This window comes from Artibeus jamaicensis, unplaced genomic scaffold, assembly GCF_021234435.1.
Source record: "Artibeus jamaicensis isolate MK-2021 breed Jamaican fruit bat unplaced genomic scaffold, CSHL_Jam_final contig_1015, whole genome shotgun sequence".
Classification (NCBI taxonomy): Eukaryota; Metazoa; Chordata; class Mammalia; order Chiroptera; family Phyllostomidae; genus Artibeus; species Artibeus jamaicensis.
Window position 1 is genome coordinate 14,955,548 of NW_026521194.1, and position 21,822 is coordinate 14,977,369.

The 21,822-nt window shown below is 36.2% G+C and overlaps 1 protein-coding gene and 1 long non-coding RNA gene across 2 annotated transcripts in view; one reads left to right on the forward strand and one right to left on the reverse strand.

Moving 5' to 3' along the window:
- CPS1 (carbamoyl-phosphate synthase 1) overlaps positions 1-4,143 on the reverse strand; it is a 118,782-nt gene extending 114,639 nt beyond the window's left edge. Inside the window, exon 1 of the mRNA XM_037138622.2 lies at positions 3,852-4,143. Coding sequence (XP_036994517.2) covers positions 3,852-3,977 — 126 coding nt within the window. The 5' untranslated portion in view covers positions 3,978-4,143. The remainder of the gene's footprint in view (positions 1-3,851) is intronic.
- LOC119044342 (uncharacterized) overlaps positions 1,685-21,822 on the forward strand; it is a 30,579-nt gene continuing 10,441 nt past the window's right edge. The window contains exons 1-2 of the long non-coding RNA XR_005081582.2: positions 1,685-2,435; positions 21,124-21,288. This is a non-coding gene — a long non-coding RNA (uncharacterized LOC119044342). The remainder of the gene's footprint in view (positions 2,436-21,123; positions 21,289-21,822) is intronic.

Sequence of the window (21,822 nt, forward strand, 5' to 3'; positions counted from 1 at the left end):
GGCTACCTCCCAAGGGAAACAATATTGTCTACCAAAAATATGTAATGTTGTCAATCCTTTCCAACTAATTCTGCCACGGTTCATTTGGGATTGGAACATAATTTATTATTTCAATAGTATGGAGTATCATGGGTGAAATCCTGCCCTAAAACCTATCTGTAGTTTAAGTCTAACACAACAGTTATTCTTGAAAGTGTGTGATAACCATAGCCCTACCCCCAACTCTAATATGTACAGGGGCTCCAATATAACAATAAAATCTATTTCCTCTGAGTGTCTTTAAAGCTACTACAATATGACTAAATGATTTTAATTGTAGGAGTGTCTGTACTTGCCAATTCTAATCAAAGCACAATAGCTCCTCAAAACTGAGTTAAACAAATACTTCTGTTAGGATCAGAATATAATATCTTACAAAATGAAAATCTCTCAAAGAGAATAATGATTCCTGGTACTCATTTGAATCTCAAGTGCCAGAGAGAAGAATACTTGGACAGTTAGGTTCCTGACTTAATTGTAGCACTAGTCACTATTTTTATCCATGAGTGGATTGGTGTTAGAAGCAGTGCTGACTGATTGAACCCTTTTCTATTCAGAGGGAACTTAACACCTTTGATTTACAAATTCATTTGCAAGTAAAAATAAAACTGTTTAATCTTGGTGACTTTCCAAGACTTGAGAACTCAGAATATTTTAATTTATAAGTTTCTTGAAATCAGAAACTATCCACTAGTCACCCATTTATTTCCACTTAGTTTCCCTGTATACTATCAAGATAAAAGTTACATATTTACTTGTTAAATAATAAATTAATGAATGAATGACTTAGGATGTTAAGTTGTACACCCTGACTTTTGGATTTGAATTCACCATAGTGGAACAAAATCATTTGCTTCATAGTCTTTTTGTCTAATTCATGATAAGTAATACCTTCCTAGACATAGGCTTAATATAAGGCAAAGCTGAAAAGGCCACCATTGTAAATAGTTGAGAGATTTTATCATACATCTTGTTGTAATAACATGTAGTCCATGAATAACATGAAGAAATTCTTATCTAACTTTCTACTGTCACTCTACTAAATGCACAGAACAGAATTTATTTCTTTAAGTATCCAGTTTTGCTTGTAAAATATTTTATAGATTTTTAAGTATTGATCATGTGTGATGGTCACACAATCTTATGAGTAAAGCAAGAATCATGTCCCCACTACCGATGACAAAACTTAGGTTTGGAGAGAACACATGACTTGATCAAACTCAGAGCATTAACAAATGCAGAAGAGAGATTAGAACCCAGATCTTTTTATTCCCGTCTGGTGAGCTCTCCACTACACAGCTACAACTGGCTGAATAAAATAATGAATACTGAACATTTTCAAAACAAATAGGAAGAGATTATGGTCTCCAAAATCTTCATATTTTATGGCAGTTGATTATGTACACTTGATATCAAATTCCTTTCAAATGTAGAGCACCTTGAACTTCTTTCCTTTTCCCATAAGCAAAATACAACTGTGTCTATTAGCAAGATATGCTAAATAAATATTAGCCACAAACGATTTTATAAGGGAGGGCCACATAAAAGTATAAGTGTGTCACTGCTGTCATCAGCCTTCTCTTTCTGTCACTGAGGGGGGAGGAAGAATGACCTCCAAAGACACTGAAAAGGCAGCCAGTTTATAGAGCAGTGTTTATAGACCTAAAAGCACGATATCTCCCACAATCCACTTACTGTCTCTAACTAGCCATAATGTGACTAACCAGTAGTGACTGTCCTCATGGCCCTTCACTAACTTTATACAGATGCATCCAATGATTTTAACTATCTTTAAAATATGATGCTCACTGAAAAAGAATAAATTTGGATATTCTTTCCTAAGAAGAGATGAGTATTACAAGTAAGGCAGGAAGAAAAGTAGTTAGAAGACTGTTTCCAAATAAGTAAATAACAACAAATTCCCCTTGGGCTGCTGTAAAGAATTTTAATTCACTGTTGTGAAGTGGAAGACCTTTGTATTTCCTCTGAAACTCTGGCAGAAATGACTGAACATGAGTAGTGATGGCTTTCATATTATGAAATGATAGCCGTTTTCTCCTACAAATTTGTCATTCTTTGCTGTGAACTTTGTCAGACCCTTGAAAAAGATCTGCCACCATGAGCTAGAAGAACTACTTTCACAGTAGTCCATCCACATAATTAAGCCGTTTTGTCGCGGTTGTGGTGGTAGTTGTAGTTGTGGTTGGGCAGAATGCTTGTTGTGACCTTGGGGGATGGGCCTCTCACCCATTCAGATCTATGCCATTTTAAGTAGTCACTTGATTTCTGTGTCTGATGTTTGATGGAGCTGCACCTGTTCCTACCTACCTGTTTTCCTGAGAAAGATAGATATTCTAAGGGACACAACTTCGAAGTCTTAGAAGACACATCTAACTGTAAGTGATATTATTTTCATTACCATTTATTCTCCTCAAAGCTATATTTCTGTACCTCTGACATACAGTATCAATAACCCTGAACTGAAACCAGATACTCTCATAGTTTATAGCTCCTCACTGTGTCTTTGAAGATGCTTTAGGACATATCTCCTTTCTGCTTTCTTATTACATTAAACTGAATCCAAAACATGGTTGTTTGTGGATTTCTTAGTTTAAAATTCCAGTTTTTTATATTTTATCATGAGATCTTGAGTTCCTTTTCCCTGTCTCTGTCTCTCTCTCTCCCATTTCTCACTCCTCACCTCCTCTCTCCATCTGTCCATCTGGCTATCTCTTCCTTTCCCGTCACTTCCATCCCTTTCCCAGTACTATTACTGGAGGGTGTAAGAATCTATGGTCATAGCTGAGCCCACAAACCACTTGATTGAAAACACCGAATCCTGACTGGAACACACTAAGCAATAGTCTGCAGAAGCATTTGAAGAATTTTTAGTCAACTCAGGGAGTATATAAAGTATGAGCAGAGTACTTACACCTATTACAACCTAATTTTATAACAAATAGAGGTTGTTTGGGTTTATTTTTCAACTTTACTTTTTATAACTCTACTAAAGAACTACTGTGATTATTTAAGTTTTATATTCACAAAAGATAATCTTCAGTGGCAAAGTTCCTATGGAGTAATTTCAGACTTCTCTGGTGATAAGTGCCTTCAAAAATTTATAGAAAGTAACAGAAGTTCTTACTGGGACTTCATAATTCAGGGGTTGGGGACAAAGGAAGGGCACTTCACGTTCCCTTCCTGGACCTGCTCCTCAGTTATAGATGCACTTGGAGGGACAGAATTCTCAGCTGCTAATTGTCTCAGCATTTTAATCTCCAAACTAAAACTCACAAAGTTGACCTTCTAAAGAAGGGCTAAAAGGAGAAAGGAAAACTCAATGTCTATGTTGTGATTTGCAGATTTCAAAATTACAGAGATATTTTTCTTTCCGATTGCTTCTGAAAAAGTGACATTTTAAAAGAGAAAAGTTGACAGGGAGCCAAAACAGAGCGTGGCTTCACACACTGTCATGTGGTTTGTAAACACAGAAGCATCTCCGTGTTGGAACCCAAACTGTGCGCAGTATCTGGGTCCAGACAGAATCCTAAAAGCCTTTAAAGATATTTGCTTTCTGAACAGAATGCTCAAATCTCACCTGTTCACAGGAATTGTGACACTTCTTTCACACTGGGTGAAAATTGCTGTAGTTTCACCCAGAGCAGATAAAAATAAGCATCGGATAAATCAGTAGGTTCTGTAGTAAATATTAATAAAATAGCACTTCAGAACTACATTCAAATTTGTATTTGTGCCATACTAAACTACTCCCCATACAATGACATCAGCAGTAATGAATGTGGGAATATTACCTTTACAGACAGGAGCCTGATACCGGGTCTTGCAAATTTCCACTGATGTGGCGTCGTCACATTGGTAAGGCCAAAACCAGTCCTCAGGGTCTTCACCACTTTGCAGGCTGCCAACATCCTTGTCATTTTGAAGATGTGGTTTTGTGACTAAAATTAAATGCAATTACATGTATTGGATAAGAATTTTGTTATAATATTTTTAAATTAATGTGAAAGAAAGCTGGGGAGAGGGGAATGTAGACGGGTGTGGAGGGCTGACTGCACAGGGAGCTTTGCACTTCTATTCATTCTGTCATTAAATGTTTTCAGCCACAGCTCCTCCTCCTCTGAACCCCTCCTCCTGAGGTAATGTCCAGAGACGTTCTGTGGACGTGTTACACACATTGCAAAACATCAAACGCTACCTTCTCCTGCTGAAATAATGCTAGTGTTGTAGAAAGCCAGTCACCTATCAAAGGAATTGCTTATGCAGCTGAAAGGACAGCTGCATAAGCAATTGGATAGGTACAATGGACAACCTTAGTCATTTCACCCTGAAGAGTGGCATCTTTCTAAGAACACAAAGGATCAAAGGGTTTTAGTTGTATTAGATGTGATGCCTAATTTGCCTCAAGAAAGATTGTGGATTCCCAAAGCAACCTGAAGACTGGCCATTTTCTGCTTGGAAAAAAAAAAAACAGTGGAAATCACATACAGTAAAAAAGATATCAGAATACACTTTTCTCCACAAATACAGAGTAAACCTACCTATATTGTTTTTGTTTCATTATTTTTCTTTTGGGTTAATGAAGTTCTTTGTTCCAATTTTTTAAGCAATGTGTAATATTAAGTAAAACACAACTGAGGCAAAGTAGTCTGTCCATATCACTCTTAAGTTTTAGATTTGTAAGTGTATAAAACAATGCAAACACTGATTTTAATTTAAAATGTGGTATTTAAAATTATTAAAATGTTACATATAAAATTTTCAAAACTTGAGCATTTGTGTTTAAACCTGAGTTGAAATTGATAACTTAGACCTTCAATCCCATGGTTGATCAGACAGGCAAAGTCTCATTGGCTGGCAGAAGCTATCACTTGAGTCATGTGATTGTGTAGATCAGGAAATACTGCAGCATTTTTCACTGATATACTTACAAAGGAGGTCAAGATATAAAGGCTCCCTCCTTGGGCCTCCTAGGGCCTCTCAACATGTAAAAGATGAAATAGAATGACATATATGAGGTCTGTCCAGAAAAAAAAAAAAACAGCCTTTTTGTTAATCTAGCAGGAAATGTTTCTACAATTTTAATGTAACCTGGCAGGTCAAGGAGAGTAGACTGGAATGTGCATGTGTGAATAATGACAATTTCACAATGGGGGTGGTAGACTCCATTAAGTGAGCATGTGTACTGTGTGGCCATTGCATTCAAAATGACTAAGTAAATAGGGCAATGAATCTGCCTCAAATTTTGCATTAAGCTTGAACATTCCTCCATGAATAGTATTTGGGTGATTCAGAAGGCCGCAGCTATGGCCAACTGGTGATGGGCAGCGTCATCACGACATGCATCACATGATGCTCGTTCATTCATCACGTCTCATGCAAAGTTTTAGAGCAAAACATCAAATCACCCAGGTGACTCATCCCCCCTACAGCCCAGATTTGGCACCCAGCGACTTCTGACTTTTCCCAATACTAAAATCACCTTTGAAAAGGAAGAGATTTCAGACCATCAATGAGATTCAGGAAAATATGACTGGGCAGCTGATGGCCATTGGGAGAACTGTCCCAAGGTGCCTACTTTGAAGGGGACTGGGGCATCATTGTCCTATGTACAATGTCTCTTGTATCTTCTTCAGTAAAATGTCTCTATTTTTTGTATTACATGGATGGATACCTTCTGGACAGGTCACATATATATACATATGCAAAATTATTTCAAATCATTGCCAGTACCCAGAGATACCCAAGGCAGTAAACATTATCCTCCCTTTATTGTCTGTACTTTTTTATTTTTTATTTCTTTATTTTTTCTCATTTTTAATATATTTTATTGATTATGCCATTACAGTTGTTCTATTTCCCCACTTCATTCCCCTCCACCCTGTCTGTACTTTAATTACATGACAGTTGGCATACTGATGAGTCCAAAGATTGAACAAGGAATGTATACTAGTAGGTTGTTTTATGATCATTTTTAAGAGTTGACCAAAAAGCATGATGAACTAAACATGGTTTTCCACAGAGATGTTAGCAACCTTACAATATAATTCCATTACTCTAGAACCTATAAATAAATAAATAAATAAATAAATAAATAAATAAATAAATAAATAGCTGTAGGCCTAAGAGTTGTAATGGGCTTTCATTTTTGTCAGTAAAATGACCTGAATGTAGGGTGGGCCTATGTTTCTAGTTACCAGATGAAAGGGAAAGAGACAGAAGATTTGTATAATTTGGGTAAATATTCTTAATTAGAGACTAAGAAAATTTATTCATTGTGATGCTACAATCATCATAGGGATTGGAAAGGCCAATAAATAAATGATGATTAGTTTTAAGTTTGAGTGTTAAGACAGACTAAAATCTACAAGCACACTGGAAACAAGTTACTGCATTAGTGAGGAAGTTTACATTAGTATAGACCAAAGGAGGGAGGTGATGAGTTGATGGGTAGTGAACATTCAAGTCCTGCATGAAAAATGTAGTCAAAATACTTCCATTTTTTGAAACTTTTCAAAGCATTTTAAAAAGTGTTTTTCAATTTGGAATTATTTCTCCCCCTCTGGTTGCATTTACATGGTCCGCTCATTACATAAGCTGCCTACGACTAAGCAGGGCGACAGGTGTGCACCCCCATAGACACAGGAGTTGGAAGAAATCTGTACTTTTGAAATATGTTATGTATTAGCCAGGACATTAAGGGTTCACTAAGTTTATAAGTCACTCAGTCAGAAAAGCAAAATATTATATATTTTTCTGTTCACACATTTATCATAGTTACAGCATTGGGCTATTTTTTTTCTTTGCACAATTTCAGGTAGAAAAGCTAAAGCTAAATTAAAACTAAATATTTCTCAATTTTGATGGAGCAAGTAAGTTTTTGGTACCTTTTAATTTAATGCTAAGACATATTCTATTTCTTCCATAAATTGGAAAATGCTTTGAATATATAGAGATGAATATATGTATCTATGTGTGTATACACAGAAAGATATATATACACAGAGAGACAAGTATCCTTAACTAACAATTATTTATCATTTCTTTAGAGGTATGAAAGTATTCAGCTTTCCAAATCCCTAAGAGCAATTAATTTGATGAATTTGTCATTGGGATACCTAGTATTGAGAATGGTACTATATTAAGTACAAAGAGGTATTTATTTTTATTTGATATTTTTCAAAATCAGAAAGATACAAAAAAATAGATAATGATCCCCTCAAACATAACTTCTGTTAATATTTTAGTGTATTTTCTTTTAGCACTTATTTATGTGCACAGATCATAATTTTGAAAACTTTGATCAACTTTTATTATGTTTTTGTGAGGTACTATTACATTAAAAGTGTGTTCAGTGTTATAACATGTACTTTTTAAACCTTAATTGAAATGGCTGCAACATATTCCATTTTCATTGCTTTCCTTGTTGCTACAATGAATATCAATTTGCCATTTTAAATAAATATTACCAATGTTCTTCCCAAAGAGAGTGTACCAATCTACACATCAATCATAATATATGAATATCTCTTTTAATACGTCCTCACTAATTTTAGGTATTACCTTGTTGCATTTGCTTCTCTGAGCACTGAAAATGATAACTTGTTTCCATTTAAATTTTAAATTATTAGTGAAGTCAACTACTTCCACATGCTTTTGATTAAAGCCATTTCTTCTTTTTTGCATCTTTTTGTTCCCATTAATCTATTTATCTTAACAGTCAAGAAAACCTCTTGAAAGGAAACACAAAGCAACCCGACAGACAGCCTGTATTTGTATTCTCTTCATGTGGGCAAGCCATTGTCATAAGCAAGGGGAAGCCTGCTGCCAGTTGGTAAAAATTGCTCATCCTGGAGAGTAAAAGCCTCAAGCTTTGCAATAAAGAGAAAATAATGGCATTAGTTGTTCCCTTCCAAAAAGGACAGAAACGGCCAACTTCCCCCGAAGTGTGCCATGCCAGACAATGAATGAATCAGAAACAACTCTTAGAAACTGATGCATCTCTCTTTAATGCAGCAAACAGGCCAGAGGTGCATCTGTAAAGGTTTGAAGCAATGGTTAAATTCCTGTGTACTGAGTTCCTGGTCCATCAATAATGTTTTTTTAAGCAGAAACAAATAAAATTATGTCAGATAAATATAAAAGGAAATGAAGACGTTTCAGAATAAGAAAGGAGAACAGTTGATTAAGAATTCTATGACAAGTTATGTTGAAGAGATAAGTAGAAAGCAGGAACAAGGTATGTCTAGAAAGCAAATATATTCAGAGCAAAGGAAGATGAAGAAAGCCTCCAAAAAAGAAAAGTTCTATTTTGTGTCTGAGCACAGATTCATTAAAATAGAATATACAAAAGTAGAAGTGATTATTATGGTTAATTCTGAGTTTTACTAGCCTAATATAACAAGGAAAACTGTCACCAATGAAGACTGGGGCAGAAGAAGCTATTCTTTGAAGGAAGGGGGTATGGATTTGTCACCACATGAAAGGTGTATATTTTCTCCCAGCACAGAAACTAGCAGAAATTGGTAGAAGGATTCCTCAAATAAAGCTTGACCATGGAGATGTATCAATAATGACAATGGACAGATATCAGACTGTTAGATGATGAGGTTTTTAAATAACCAAGAGTCTTTGAAAGTACAATCAAGTCAGACACATTCACCAAGATCCGATTGGCATTTTCAGGGATAGAAAGTGAGGGACCAATTTTCATGAATGTGCTTGTCAATCTAACATTTGATAACACACAGAGAGGATGAAACAAAGTGAAACAAAGGAAGTTTAAAAATGAAGCTGAAAAAGAGACTGTAAAAATGGTTTCACATGTTAAAATCCAAGGCACATTTGATTTTTATACTAGGATAGTAAAAAAGCTATACTTTATAAGATCCCATTTGAAAATAACAAAGAGAACTAGTTAGTTGGTACAAGCCGCATGCATTTATAAAGAATAAATCTTGTCATACTAATTTCTTCCTTTAAAAAGAGACATGACTAGACTAAGTGGAAATGTTAAATATAATCAGCCTTAATTCAAGAGCACTGAGTATGTATTATAGACCATTATTAGGGGCATACACATTTGCTAGAGAATATATATAAAGGTAAGAGGACACAGCGAATTAGCCAGTGAGTAAACAAAGTTTGTTATGTAGGATGAGAACAGAGCTGAAAATGCCTTAAAGAGTTCAGAATTCACAGTGACCTTGGCAAACTGAAGACATAGTCAAACACAAACAGAGTAAAGTACAAGCAAAGTGAGGCCATGTGTAAGTTAGTCCAAAAAGAGGACAAAAAACAAGCTTCGGATACAAGTTGTGGAGGACTGATTATATGGAAACAGGCCAAAACCCATAGGTAGGAGTCATAAAGTAGAGCAAGCTGTCCAAAGTTATTTATAGTAAGTTGTAATCATTAAAGCCATACATAGAAAGTAGAATTTAGAGTGAAACTTATAAAAAGATCAAAGTTTACTAGAAATTTAAATATTAAATCACTTAAAATACCAAAAGAGAACTTGACCATGGGATGATTATTACATTTAAAATCCTGTCATGTAGAACTCCTAATTAAATCTCTCAATCCTGAAGAGGTGGAAAAAAAGAGGAAACTCTTGGATAATAAATAAGAAAAATCTGAAAATAAAAGCTAAAACATTGAAATTTGTAATCATTATATATATATGTATATAGTGATTATATATATAAACATATCTATGTAGAAAAATAAATACACCACTTCCTATTATGCCAGTTAGTGCAAACAGATATTTAAATAAATAAATTTTAATGGATCCAATGATGATAAGTATGATACCTCATGAAAGCTGATTTATTTGACCTCTGTTGATCGCCCATAGAGTGCCAGCTACTGACTTGGGCATTTGGCATGACTTAGTTGCTAACCTTAGTTGATAACCTTAGTTGCAGGAATCCCTGTGCTGAACGTAGCTAGTACTATCTCTATTTCACAGAAGAAGATGGTGAATGAGCTCCAGATCAAAACCACACAACTAGTAAGTTGCAAAGCTAAGATTAGGGCCAAACTCTTGGCCAATATCCATTTACTTTTCATCACGTCAAAGGCTGATTAGGGTCCAATTTGATAGGAAGAATATGTGATTTTAGAGGCGGCATTGCTAAGAAATATTACAATACCTAGAAATGAGTGAAATGTAACTAGTAAAAAATTACATAATGAGTAAGAAGAATCCATAACTTCTCTGATTTATTATTATGTTTAAAATTAACATAAGAAGTGAAGAATAGTATAGAAATCAAAGTATAAATTTTTTCTTCTTATCTACCTAGTAGAACTAATTGGCCTAGGAGCTATACCTCTAGCTGGTTGATTTAGCTGAACTTGCCTAAAATAGCAAAGAATATTTTAGATTCTTCTATCTTATATACTATTGCTGGAAGTTACTACTCTAGAATCATTAAATGCCATTGAATTTTCATGGTTGTTCATAAATAAAGTATATAGTTACTAAAAAATAATTATAATCAATTCAGGAAGTATTTATTGATTATTTTCTATATATCAGGCATTGTATATCAGAAAATAGGATTGTTTTCTACTGAAAAATACTTCATAGAAAATTGGAAAGTTTTTAATGTATTACTTAAATTCTCATTAGACAAATGGAGAATATAAAAATGTAGATAGGTTTACATAGATAAAAGGAATCTCTAAAATCATCTTTTCTAATGTCTTTGTTTTATAGATATAAGAAATATCCAAATGAGGCAAAGTCATCTGACTATTCTTGAATAATTTAATACTAGATCTAAGACTTTCATAGAAATAACTGCAGAAATGTAAGCTCTGAATAGTGGTATTTCAAATAAAAATAATTTTTAAGTGATGGACCAATTAGTGAAAAAAACTAACAATTACATAAATCAAACTCTATACTTAATGTTGACCTAAGCATTTTATTCAAATTTGGCTTAAACATAAACCACAACATAAGCTTCAGAAAATGCAATGACTATATCATCAGTTCCTTGTCATTCTCAAGAGCACAATATTTCTAAGAATGAGTTTTAAGAATGTAATTCATCATCAGCCTTTTTGCATGACGATTATCATTGCAACAAAACTATCTTCTAATGTGCTCAACAGAATAGACAGCTCTGATGGGCTTGTTTTTTTTAACTTTTGTAGAGAGATAACGCAAATGATTTTGCAAGGCTCTAAAGAGCAACTCTGGCTGTGAGGAGGGGTTACCTAGGTCATGCGCTGGGAGAGGATTGGACCCTCATTAAATTAAACATATTTGAGGATCACAGGGAAGCAAGTTGTGCAATGTGTCTTGAAGTGACCGACTTCGTGAAATAAGGGGCAGCAGGTTACGTTGGAATGACGCAGAGGACTGTTTATTTTCAAATTAAAAACAGGTCATTCACGTACATTCCCACTCCACCTTTTTTATAGTACATTTGTTATATTACATCTGACTTCTTCCACAGCCTCTTACTTCCAGGGGAACATGGTCCAGGAAGCTGGATTCCACCTTCCTAGCAGTCAGACTCCTACCCTCACAAACATTACAGTTTCATCTTTACTAAAACCTTATTGCAAGTTCCTACGAATGAACCATACAGCTATTTCTTTGCCAGATTGGGAGACTTCTGAATTGAGTCATCAAAAGGAAGGATGCCTTTTAAATTTAATGATGTTTAAATGTTTTGGGATGAGGTAATGCTCTGGGGTGGGGGGAAGAAAAACAAAAAGAAGATGGACACGGGGGAGAAGAAGTAGATGAGAGAAGAAAAAATTCTGGTCTTTGAATTCTACAAACTTCTAACTGTCAAAAATGCCAACTTGGAGCTCAACTCCTAACATTCCCTTGGTGTCAAAGAATTAAATGTTCTATTCTAGTATTGTTTATTTGATGTCACTTATTTAAAATCTATACTTAACACCATCAAAATCACCCTTAGCTCATAAGAAGAGGAAAACATGTAATACTGTTTGCTAATTGAACTTGGATTAGGGAATTTATTATTCAAAGAGAAAATTCTTTAAAATTTTGTGACCTGATAAAACAAAGAATTGAGTACTAGAAAGTTGAGAACTGTGTCAAATTTTGAACAATTTGTTTTTAAAAGTTTATTCACTGGAATTAGAAGTTGAGGTTAAGCAGTAATAACTCCTACAAAAAGAATGACTAAACATATTATTAAAAATAATATAAAAGAATAAGGTTGTATAATGGAAGAGGTATTAATACAATGTTAGTTACTCTGAATGGTACACCAATGTGGAACTTAAAAAAAGAAAGGCTTATCAGGTTACAATAATATTTGTACTAAAAAGGTGGCTGTGTCCCTCAAATTATTAGAGACCATGACTCAAAAAGTCACTTGTCCATAAATGTCATTTGCTATCATTAATTAACAGGATTAATTAGTACTTGATTAATTAATTAATCAATATTTAACTATTATAACAAAACAAAAATACATAAAGGCTTTTCAGGAATATTGGTTAGTTATATAATATTGGTACTCCCAACCCAAACTAAGAATTTTTCTCAAAAAAATATATCTACTTCTCCAAATTTGCAAATAGAATTGTATGTCCTCTAGATAAATGATATGATAAACTTTTAAATAAAGCACAGGTCTTATAGTAGAACATATTTTTTTCTTATTTTTCTATTCACAGAAGTTTTGAAGACTTAAAACAATGAAAGTTACTGAAACCGTCAACTATAGGCCTTTTGGGTGTATAGTTTAATTTCCCCATTCACATGCAAATAATAGGTACTTAATGATCATTCTTTGAACACTATACTAAAAGAACTGTTATCCACTAGACTGTGTAACTCTCATTTTACATTTATTTTTAATATACAGGGCGAGAATAATAAGAAATTTCCTTATTGTGAAGGTATCCCAATACTCATCTTGATAATACTTAAAAGTAAATAAAAGTATCATAGTGAACTGAGAAAACAGCACTCAATTCTGAGAATAAACATTTTTAATAACCCAGAGTTAAAGTCCTGAATTACATGCATTTTTTGTTAACCATCTTTGCAGCTAACTCTGCTTAGAGGCCAGAATCAATTTCAATGAAAGTTGTCAGCCTTTGAAAAAGGAAGTACTTAAAAAATGCTTACATTTAAATGAAAATTGTTTATCATACTGAAAAAAAAATCAGCAAATATGCCCATTGAGCGCCATCATTTTTTGACCTGTTATTTCATTTCTTGAGGTACATAAATAATCTTTAGCTCAGCATCTAGGATGTAGGACAGGGAATGTAATAGGCAAAGATGGCTCTTAAACCCTAAAGGTAAGACATACAGTTATTTCACAATGATACCAAAAGAAATCAAGGCAAAGACTATGCAAATCTAAGAGCAACACTGAAGATCAAGCCAGACTCCTGGCAGAAACCAGAGCCATTCAGTGGGAGAGTCCAGTTCTAGTGGGATGTTCTTTCACTACATCTCAGCTATCACCTCAGTCTAAAATAAAATATCGGTATTCTCCATTCTGAGTACTTTTTTCTCTTCTCTTCCTCATCTTGCCACACAAATTTCACCAGAGAAAATACTTAGAAAGGCTAGAAGGGGTACTGGGAAACACAAAATAAGGAGTCAAATGAGTAATGTGTAATTATAAAACAATATTTTAAATTATGTAAATGAATCTCACATGGCTTGACACATTGCCAGCAGGGTCTAAAGCCACACAACTTCTGCCTACTGAAGACTTCTCTTTATAGAACGGAGTTGGTAAAAAGGGAACTAGGGGAAATAGTAACAGATTGTGAATCATTTAGCCAACATGCAACGCTGCAATATTTTACCTGATGATGAAATTGGAGGCTGAACTTTTGTTAATTTTCTCAATGTCTATATCCTGTCAATCCTTCAAGCCATGTAGGTGAAATCATACTTTCTTTATGAGCTTTCAAAACATCTTGTTTGCACCATACGGTTAAATTGCTATCACATATTTTTATTTCATACGCTGGATTAAAAATCATTAAATAGCTCTGCACTGCTTATTGACTATAGTGGAAAGTTAAAGATACGATATGTATACTTTTGTACAGCTTTACTCTATTTTATGCCTCATTCATGTTGTATGATCGTGAATTCGTTTCTTCATTATCTCTGTATTTGATCAGCAAGTTGGAAACAGTAGCAACTGTTACCTCCAGTAGTTTGTAAGTGTTCATTATTTCTGTGATTCCTTCTTTTAGCATTTACTGAAGGGCTTCTCTGTGCCAAGCATGGGGCTAAATCCTAGAATAAAAACAAGACTCAACCACAGACTTGCCCCCCAAGAACCCACTTCGGAAAAACCTTTCAAATTTAGTCTTAAAAAGAGACTAAATTTTCCACTCTCAAAATTAAACAATAAGGAATAACAAAAAGAACTGAAGAGGGGTGTCCAACCTGTGTCCCACGGGCTACATGCAGCCCAGGATGGCAATGAATGTGGCCCAACACAAAATCATAAATGTACTCAAAACATTATGAGATCTTTTTGTGATTACATATTGCAATGTATTTAACGTGTGGTCCAAGACAACTCTCCCAGTGTGGCCCAGAGAGGACAAAACTTTGGACACCAATGCCCCGAGAGCCATGAGACCCAAGCATAACAGGCCAAATCAATATTCCTCCCCAGCAAGTCTCACAGGATGAAATGCGATCCCCTGTTAATGCCCATGACAAAGGAAATAGCCCTCATGTCATCTTTCATATCCCAAAGGAGTTGACCCACACCCTTGGACCCACTTCAGATGCAACTTCTCAAAAAGAAGCATCCTTTTGTACTGGCCGATTTTGGCTCACGGGTCTAGAGATCAGCACTAAACAAATTAGCTAGAGTAGAACTGTAAATACCCACTGCGTGCGTCACTATAAAAACAAGGGATAAACCAGGAAATCCCACACTCACTGCTTTTTAAAAAATCAAATGTTTTCTGAAAAAAAAACATGTGACAGATACTCATGCTAAAATGTATTTTTAAATGAGTTTAAATTAATATTAAATGCTGCAAACACATGACATGAAAAAACAGCAAGCTTTACAATAATTAAAACTGCAAACACCCATCAATTTATGAATCTGTACCTATTATCACACCCAACAGGAATACCGAAATATAATTACTAAATCACAGAGAGAAAAGTAAAGGCTCATACCAAAGCTATATTAAAGTCGTAAGGCTTTAAATTTCTCAAGAACTTCTCATCAGAATCCAATGAATTACTCAGCTCACCACTGTTCCTTCTTTCCCAAATCTTGAATGCAAGCAGCTAAGAAAAGATGAGCCACATCAGAATCAAAGGAAACACACTTTTGATTTGTAAAGCTTATACACAGAATGGCTGGAAGCAGGATTGCCATGTCCAGACCCCAGTCAGCAAAGTCCTTTTTGAAGGAGATTAATCTTTTTCTTCAGGCTTGAAAACGCAGCGCTAAGCCGTGGAAATAACTACTCCACTACCTTGATACTGGACTCTGTGTCTTCCAGACCTAAAGTGAGGCCCTTCTCCTTATCTCCTCCAAAGAAAAGACGGGGCTCCAAAGTCCGGCAGACAGGTAACACTCTACTGCCGGTAGGATTAGAGGCCTTGTCGGGTCACCTGACTTTGTGTGTGTGGGGAAAACATACTAGACACTTTGACTCAATTTTTTAAAATTCTTGAAATCAACATATTTCCTTACTAAATACATGTCCTAAGTATCTTAAATTTCAGGGTGAAAGATAATGGCCATCCTTTTACACACTTAATACACTTCAAAATGACACACAACACTTTCCATGAACCAGCAAAAATACACCCCAAATTTTATTTGCAATTATATTTCAAGCCTTGTGTAATTTTTTTCTTTAAGGAATATCTATGCACTCAAGCTAGCATGAAGAAAATTCTAATTAAAGCCAGTTGGAAATAATTTAGAGCTTGAAAATATTTTACATAATATTTACATGTGTGAATGATGCATTAAGAGTTAAGTAAAATGTTATACAAAATGTTTCCCTAGAACTCAAAGCATCCTGGTTCCTAGTGATGTTCCTTTGATATGTTTAAAGCTCAGCAATCAGCAGAATTAGCATTTTTAATATTAAAGGACTAAATTGTTCTTCAGTGAGGATGAAAAACATAGCTGTGTGTTTATACAAGTCAACACAAAACCCCAGAACAGGGCTTTGACATTAATTTATTCTATGACAATGGCTGTGATATTGAACCTTCACATTGTTTTCTCATAAGAAAATTGAGAACATTTAATGATCATGAAAACAGTGTACTTAGCCTAACAGTGTATCTCCTCACATGTGCTATATGCACAGGAGAAATATTTACAGTAAAGCATTTCAGAAGGAGTTTCCAGTTTTATAAACCTTCTGAGGTGGACTTAGTCCCAGAATATTTTAACAAGTCAGTGGTTAAAATATGCTAACATAGTCAAGGAATAGAGGCAAATTGTATCCCTGGCTCTGCCATAAACATGTTCTATCCTGAGCTAAGTCAATTACTCCCTTTACATCACAGTCTCTGCAAACACTGGGCTAGTGAATGCTGCACAGATAGCAGGATGTGTAGGAGCTGAAGGAGAATATCTATTAGTGCTATGATCTCAGAAGGGAGCACCAAAGGGCACCAATATGATTAAACATCAAATAGTCCGATGTTGGTACCATTAGAATTGTTGAGGGATAACTGGGGGAAAAAGATTTCCTGACCATGTGAATTTCTAGGTCTAGTTTTCCCTCATTTCACCTATTCATTTATTTATTTATTCAATAAGTTGAGTATTGTCTACTAGATACCAGATATTGTACTAGGCAGTGGTGAAATGAACTGACATGTTCCCAAACCTCATGATACCTCATAAAAGATGTTTAACGAATATGAATGAATCAGGGCTTTTAATGTATTAGGAGAGCTTATATGATTATACCACATACAATTATAAATTATATTACATGTCTAATTATAACTGCAGAAGAAAAGCAGGGTATTCAGCTAGAAATAACAGTGGGGAACAAACTTGAGTTTGGATGATTAGGGACAGTCTCTCTGAGGAAGTGATATTTAAGCTGTGATATGAATAGTACATATTAATTAAATAGGTAATGTGGGAGAAAGAGCATTCAAGCCAAAGAAAATGCCATTCATGAAGGCTTTGAGTTGGAATTTAATGACACCCTCTAGGAACTGATTGGTGGGTAAAAAGGGTGATGAGCAAGAGAGGAGTATGCCCAGTATTGATCTGAGAGAGTCAGACTCCTGATCTCATAGGGGTTGGGAGGACACATTAAGGTAGAGATTTTCCATTCACAGTACAATAGGAAGCCACTGCAGAATTTTAACTTGAAGTTAGGCTGCTCAGGCTGCTAAAATAAATACGTCCTGTGGACTTGGTGACTTAAACAACATTTATTTCCCACAATACTGCAGACTGAAAATTCTGAGTTCCAGGTGCCAGCATGCTCAGGTTCTGGTGACAGCCCCCTTCCTAGTTTGCTCATATTACAGAAAGAGGAAGCAAGCTCTCTCGGGTCCTGCATCTTCTTACACGGGCACTAATTCCATCGTGAGAGTTTTACCCTCGTGACCTAATTACCTCCATAAGCCCCATCTCCAAATACCATCAGGTTAGACATTAGAGTTTTAATAGATGCATTTGTGTGTGAGGGAAGGTGGGTGTTGGGGAGAGTGTAGCATAAACATGCAGTCTATAGCACACAGAAAGGGAATTTTGCTTGTGTTATAAAAAGGTCAATGTGATTACTGCAGAGAGACTGAGTTGCATGTGAGGCAAGTTCATGCAGGAAGCTAACTGTGGTGGCCCTCACTGCGTGCCCTGCCCAGATGCCCTTTACTGGCTCAGTAGGCCCACCTCCCAGCCACTGTAAGGGTTGGCTGCTAATCATTCGCACCTGACACCTTCTCCAAAAAGTGCCCTGGTTGACCTATGTTGCCTTGCTCCATCATAAGTTCATAAAAGACCAAACTCCTTTCCCTCCAGAATGGGCAATCTGCTGAGTGATCTGTGCTCCAGAGCCCTCCCCAGTGAATCAGGCCAAGATTAGATCACATACGTAATTTTATTTGAGTGCTAGAGGAAGATGTCGGCTTGAAGTGGCTAAAAAGCGAATGGGATGCAAAGAAGTGGAGGTGACAAGGTAAGAAAAGCAGTTAAGTAAAATAATAGAAGCTGAAGGAGAATGTGAAGAAGGAAGGGTTTTATTTGCTGTTTGTTTGCTTTTAAAGCAGATGGTGGCCAAGGCATGTTTGCAGTGGGTGAGACAGCTCTATCCAAAAGGGAGGAGTAAATTCACGTGATATAAAAAGTGTGGCCAAAAAGTAAAGACTTTGAGAAAGAGGGTCAAGCTGGAATCTAGAGAACATGGGGAAGGATTGGCTTATGACAGGAGGAGGGACATTCCTACCACTGTGACAGGAAGGCAGTAGCAGCAGATGCCTGAAATCTAAAGGTGCCTTGATTTGAGCACCATGAGCACATTGGCAGTTGATGGTGTCTACTCTATAATGAAGAAGGATGTAGTTTTCAACTGAAAATAGGAAAGTTTAAAATAATTTCTGTGAAGAATAAGACATGCTGTCACTAAAACCATAGCAGATAACCCAGGAGCAGATCTCCATCTGAAGCTGATCATGAATAGTGACAGCAGAATATCCATGTATGTTGTTTTCTCCATCCATGGCCAACTACATGGTTGCAGGTGTAGAGATGGAAGACCATCAAAGATTTAAGTTTTGCCAGACCAGTTAGAGAGAAACACCAGTTGTGGAAGTTGAGGGTATCTGCAAAGGAATGACTATAATTATAGACACTAGACTCTAAGGTACATATAAAAGAATCCTCAAAAACTGTTAACAGTTGGAATATTTGAGTATTGAAAGTCAAAGAGTAAAGAAAAGGGTAGATGGGAAGAAGGACGTTTGAATTTTGGAGGGTGCAATTTCTGGTAAAGACAGGCCTAAATGTGACCACAGGAGTTGGTCAGTGAAGTCCAAGTCGAGACATAAGAGTGAGATGATTCACTAGCATTGATTTGCTTCGTGCCATTTGGTTTATGCAACTCCAGTACTCTGGGGTCAAACAACATCTGCCAAATGACACGAATCCTCTTTACAAAATGAATTAACCATCATTACATTACAAGGCAATCCAGACGAGTACATTGTACTAAGTGAAACCCAAATGTTTTTCCTGTTTTCCCCTTTGGGGGAATCTACAACTTCACCTCTCCAAAATATTGGCTTCAACAAAGTTCTAAGAACTATTTTGTTGTTGTTGTTCAGGGGTTAATAGTACTAATGTGGCCTTGGACTTCTCGAAGTCAGCATAACTGATCAATCAGCATTTCACTGATTGCCCAATTCCTCCTTCTCTACATAAGAGGGGGAAAAAGCCCTTGCAAAATGTGTTTGTTCTATTTGTAATTCTGGACAAAGCCGATAACGAGTTGCAGCTGCTGAACAGAGTGTACTGCTGCTGAGGCCATTGCTTTAACTTATAGATAGAAGTGCAACAGCCAGAGATGCGCCTGGGGCTGAAGCGGCTGCTGTAAATAGGACAGCACTCTCCAGCTCTAGTATATGCATTTCATTATCCCACAATTTGTTCTGCTGCGAAGACAGTTTGATTGGCCAGGCAAGAGACTCAAAAAGAGAGATTTTTAAATATCATGAGTCAGCTGAAAGAGTGCTGTTTTCTGACCTGAGGAATTCACTTCTGTCAGTCTCAATAAAGATGCATGTAATAGTAGGTGATTCAGACTCTGAAGGTGTGTGTCTCTCCGGACAGAGTGCTCTCCTGATGATGAGAGTCTTGGGGCTATGCTGCGGGCCTCACAATTCCCAGTGCTAAAGCTAGCTGGAGACCCCACCCTGCATCCAACTGAGTTCTGTTCTCTGCCTCTGTCACTAATGATGAGTCAAAAAGATGTAAGGTCAACTAGTTGCCCTTGACCAGTTAATGGGTGTTTAAGCTGAGTTAACTAATGAAATAGCATCATTGTTTATTATTTGTGATATTGTTTTCTGTTTTATCCTAGATTGTTAACTAGCACGTGAGGAAAACAATAGTGGTCAATTTTATGAAGAGTAACCCAAAATAGAGACAGATTTCTGGAAAAAAGAAATAAAATAGTAGGCATCTTATGCTTTGCTGGAAAGGTTCCCAAATTGCCACTTACTATCTATGTGGCCTTAAGCAAGTTGCTCTAACTCTTTGAACCTCCATCTCTTCAGGTATAAAATAAGAATAGGAATCCCTGTTGTGGAGAATTGTTGAGAGGATATAACTGGAATAAGTTATGTAAAATGCCTCACACTGGTGTGTAAAGGATACTCTCAGTCACTCATAGTGTGAGTGTAAATGGGTCCAGTCACTTGGTAGCACAATTTGTCGTTATGGAGTAAAATATATGATGTACAGTGTGCATATCCCATGGCAATTACATTTCTCAGTATGTAACTTAGAGAAATACTAAAACCTGTACAAAATGAGACAGATGTAGACAGATACTCCTTTCAGCAGAAATGAACCAGTGGGAATAATGTTTAAATGTTTTAATGTTCTTTTCTTTTTCAAAATTCTTTATACTGACCTTCACTTCATGCATACCCCATTTGCTCTGTGGTAGTTTAAGATTATTACAGCAGGAATACAAAGAAAGAGAAAAAGTTAGTATTTATTTTATGGCATTCTGAAGGTATTTTTGCAGTAAGACAATAGTCCTGCAAAATAAGATTTGTCCAAGAAGAAAAGATATTTTATAATCTTCAAACTATTGTCGATTTATGAAACCTAGGCTACAACACTTACTAGCTAACATTCTTTCATAACGAAGAGGCCGGCCCTTCTCTTATAATCATTGGACACTGAAGTAGAAAGTAGAAGGAGGAGCTGCCATAGAGGAAGCAGATGGTCCACAGCCCACCACTTGTAGGCCGTGGGGTGGTGGGCAGAAGAATGAAACACAGCGGGAACAGAAGGTCATGTCATGATCCCTTTTTCCCACTTCCATCCCTGGCCCCTCATCCAGGACAATCTTCAAGCAAGTAAAGGCATCATGGATTGGAAATGACAGCAGCAGGCCAGCAGATAAATGAAACTGCGACAGTAATATCGGCCTTCCAGGCCCGGAAACAGAAGACCTGGGATCAACCAAGTCCTCACTGTGGCAACACAGAGGTTCTGAGAGTGCTCGGTAAGTTATGACGCTCAGGATTGGGAAGAAAAGGCCACTGCAAGCAGATCATTTCAGACAAGGAACAAAGAGCTAAGCCAGCAGTACCCTAACGAGCAGGTGGAACACAACACCACACCAAGAGCCAGCACAGAGCGAACCCACTCAGCCCCTCTGCAGCCTTCTGTCAGGACCCAGAGAACCCTCCATTCTCTCCCCTCCCCACCCCTCCCCTCCCTACCACCAATCAGTAAGCCAAAGAATCAGATGCCATCTCCCTGAGGAATAGGGTGGAAACATGGAACTTGGAGAAACTGGGCATCTCCATCAGTCAACCAAGCAGGGACAGAGTTACTGAAGAGTATTTGAATTGCAGCATTGAACTCAAGACAAAGTTTACCAGATTGTTTTTCCACAGGTTAAATTTATCAGATCAGATATATATATATATATATAGTAAATATATATACAATTTGCATATATAATATAACCTATATATAGGTTATAATATAGTATATATTGTATATTATATATAACTGGTCTGATATATTTAAC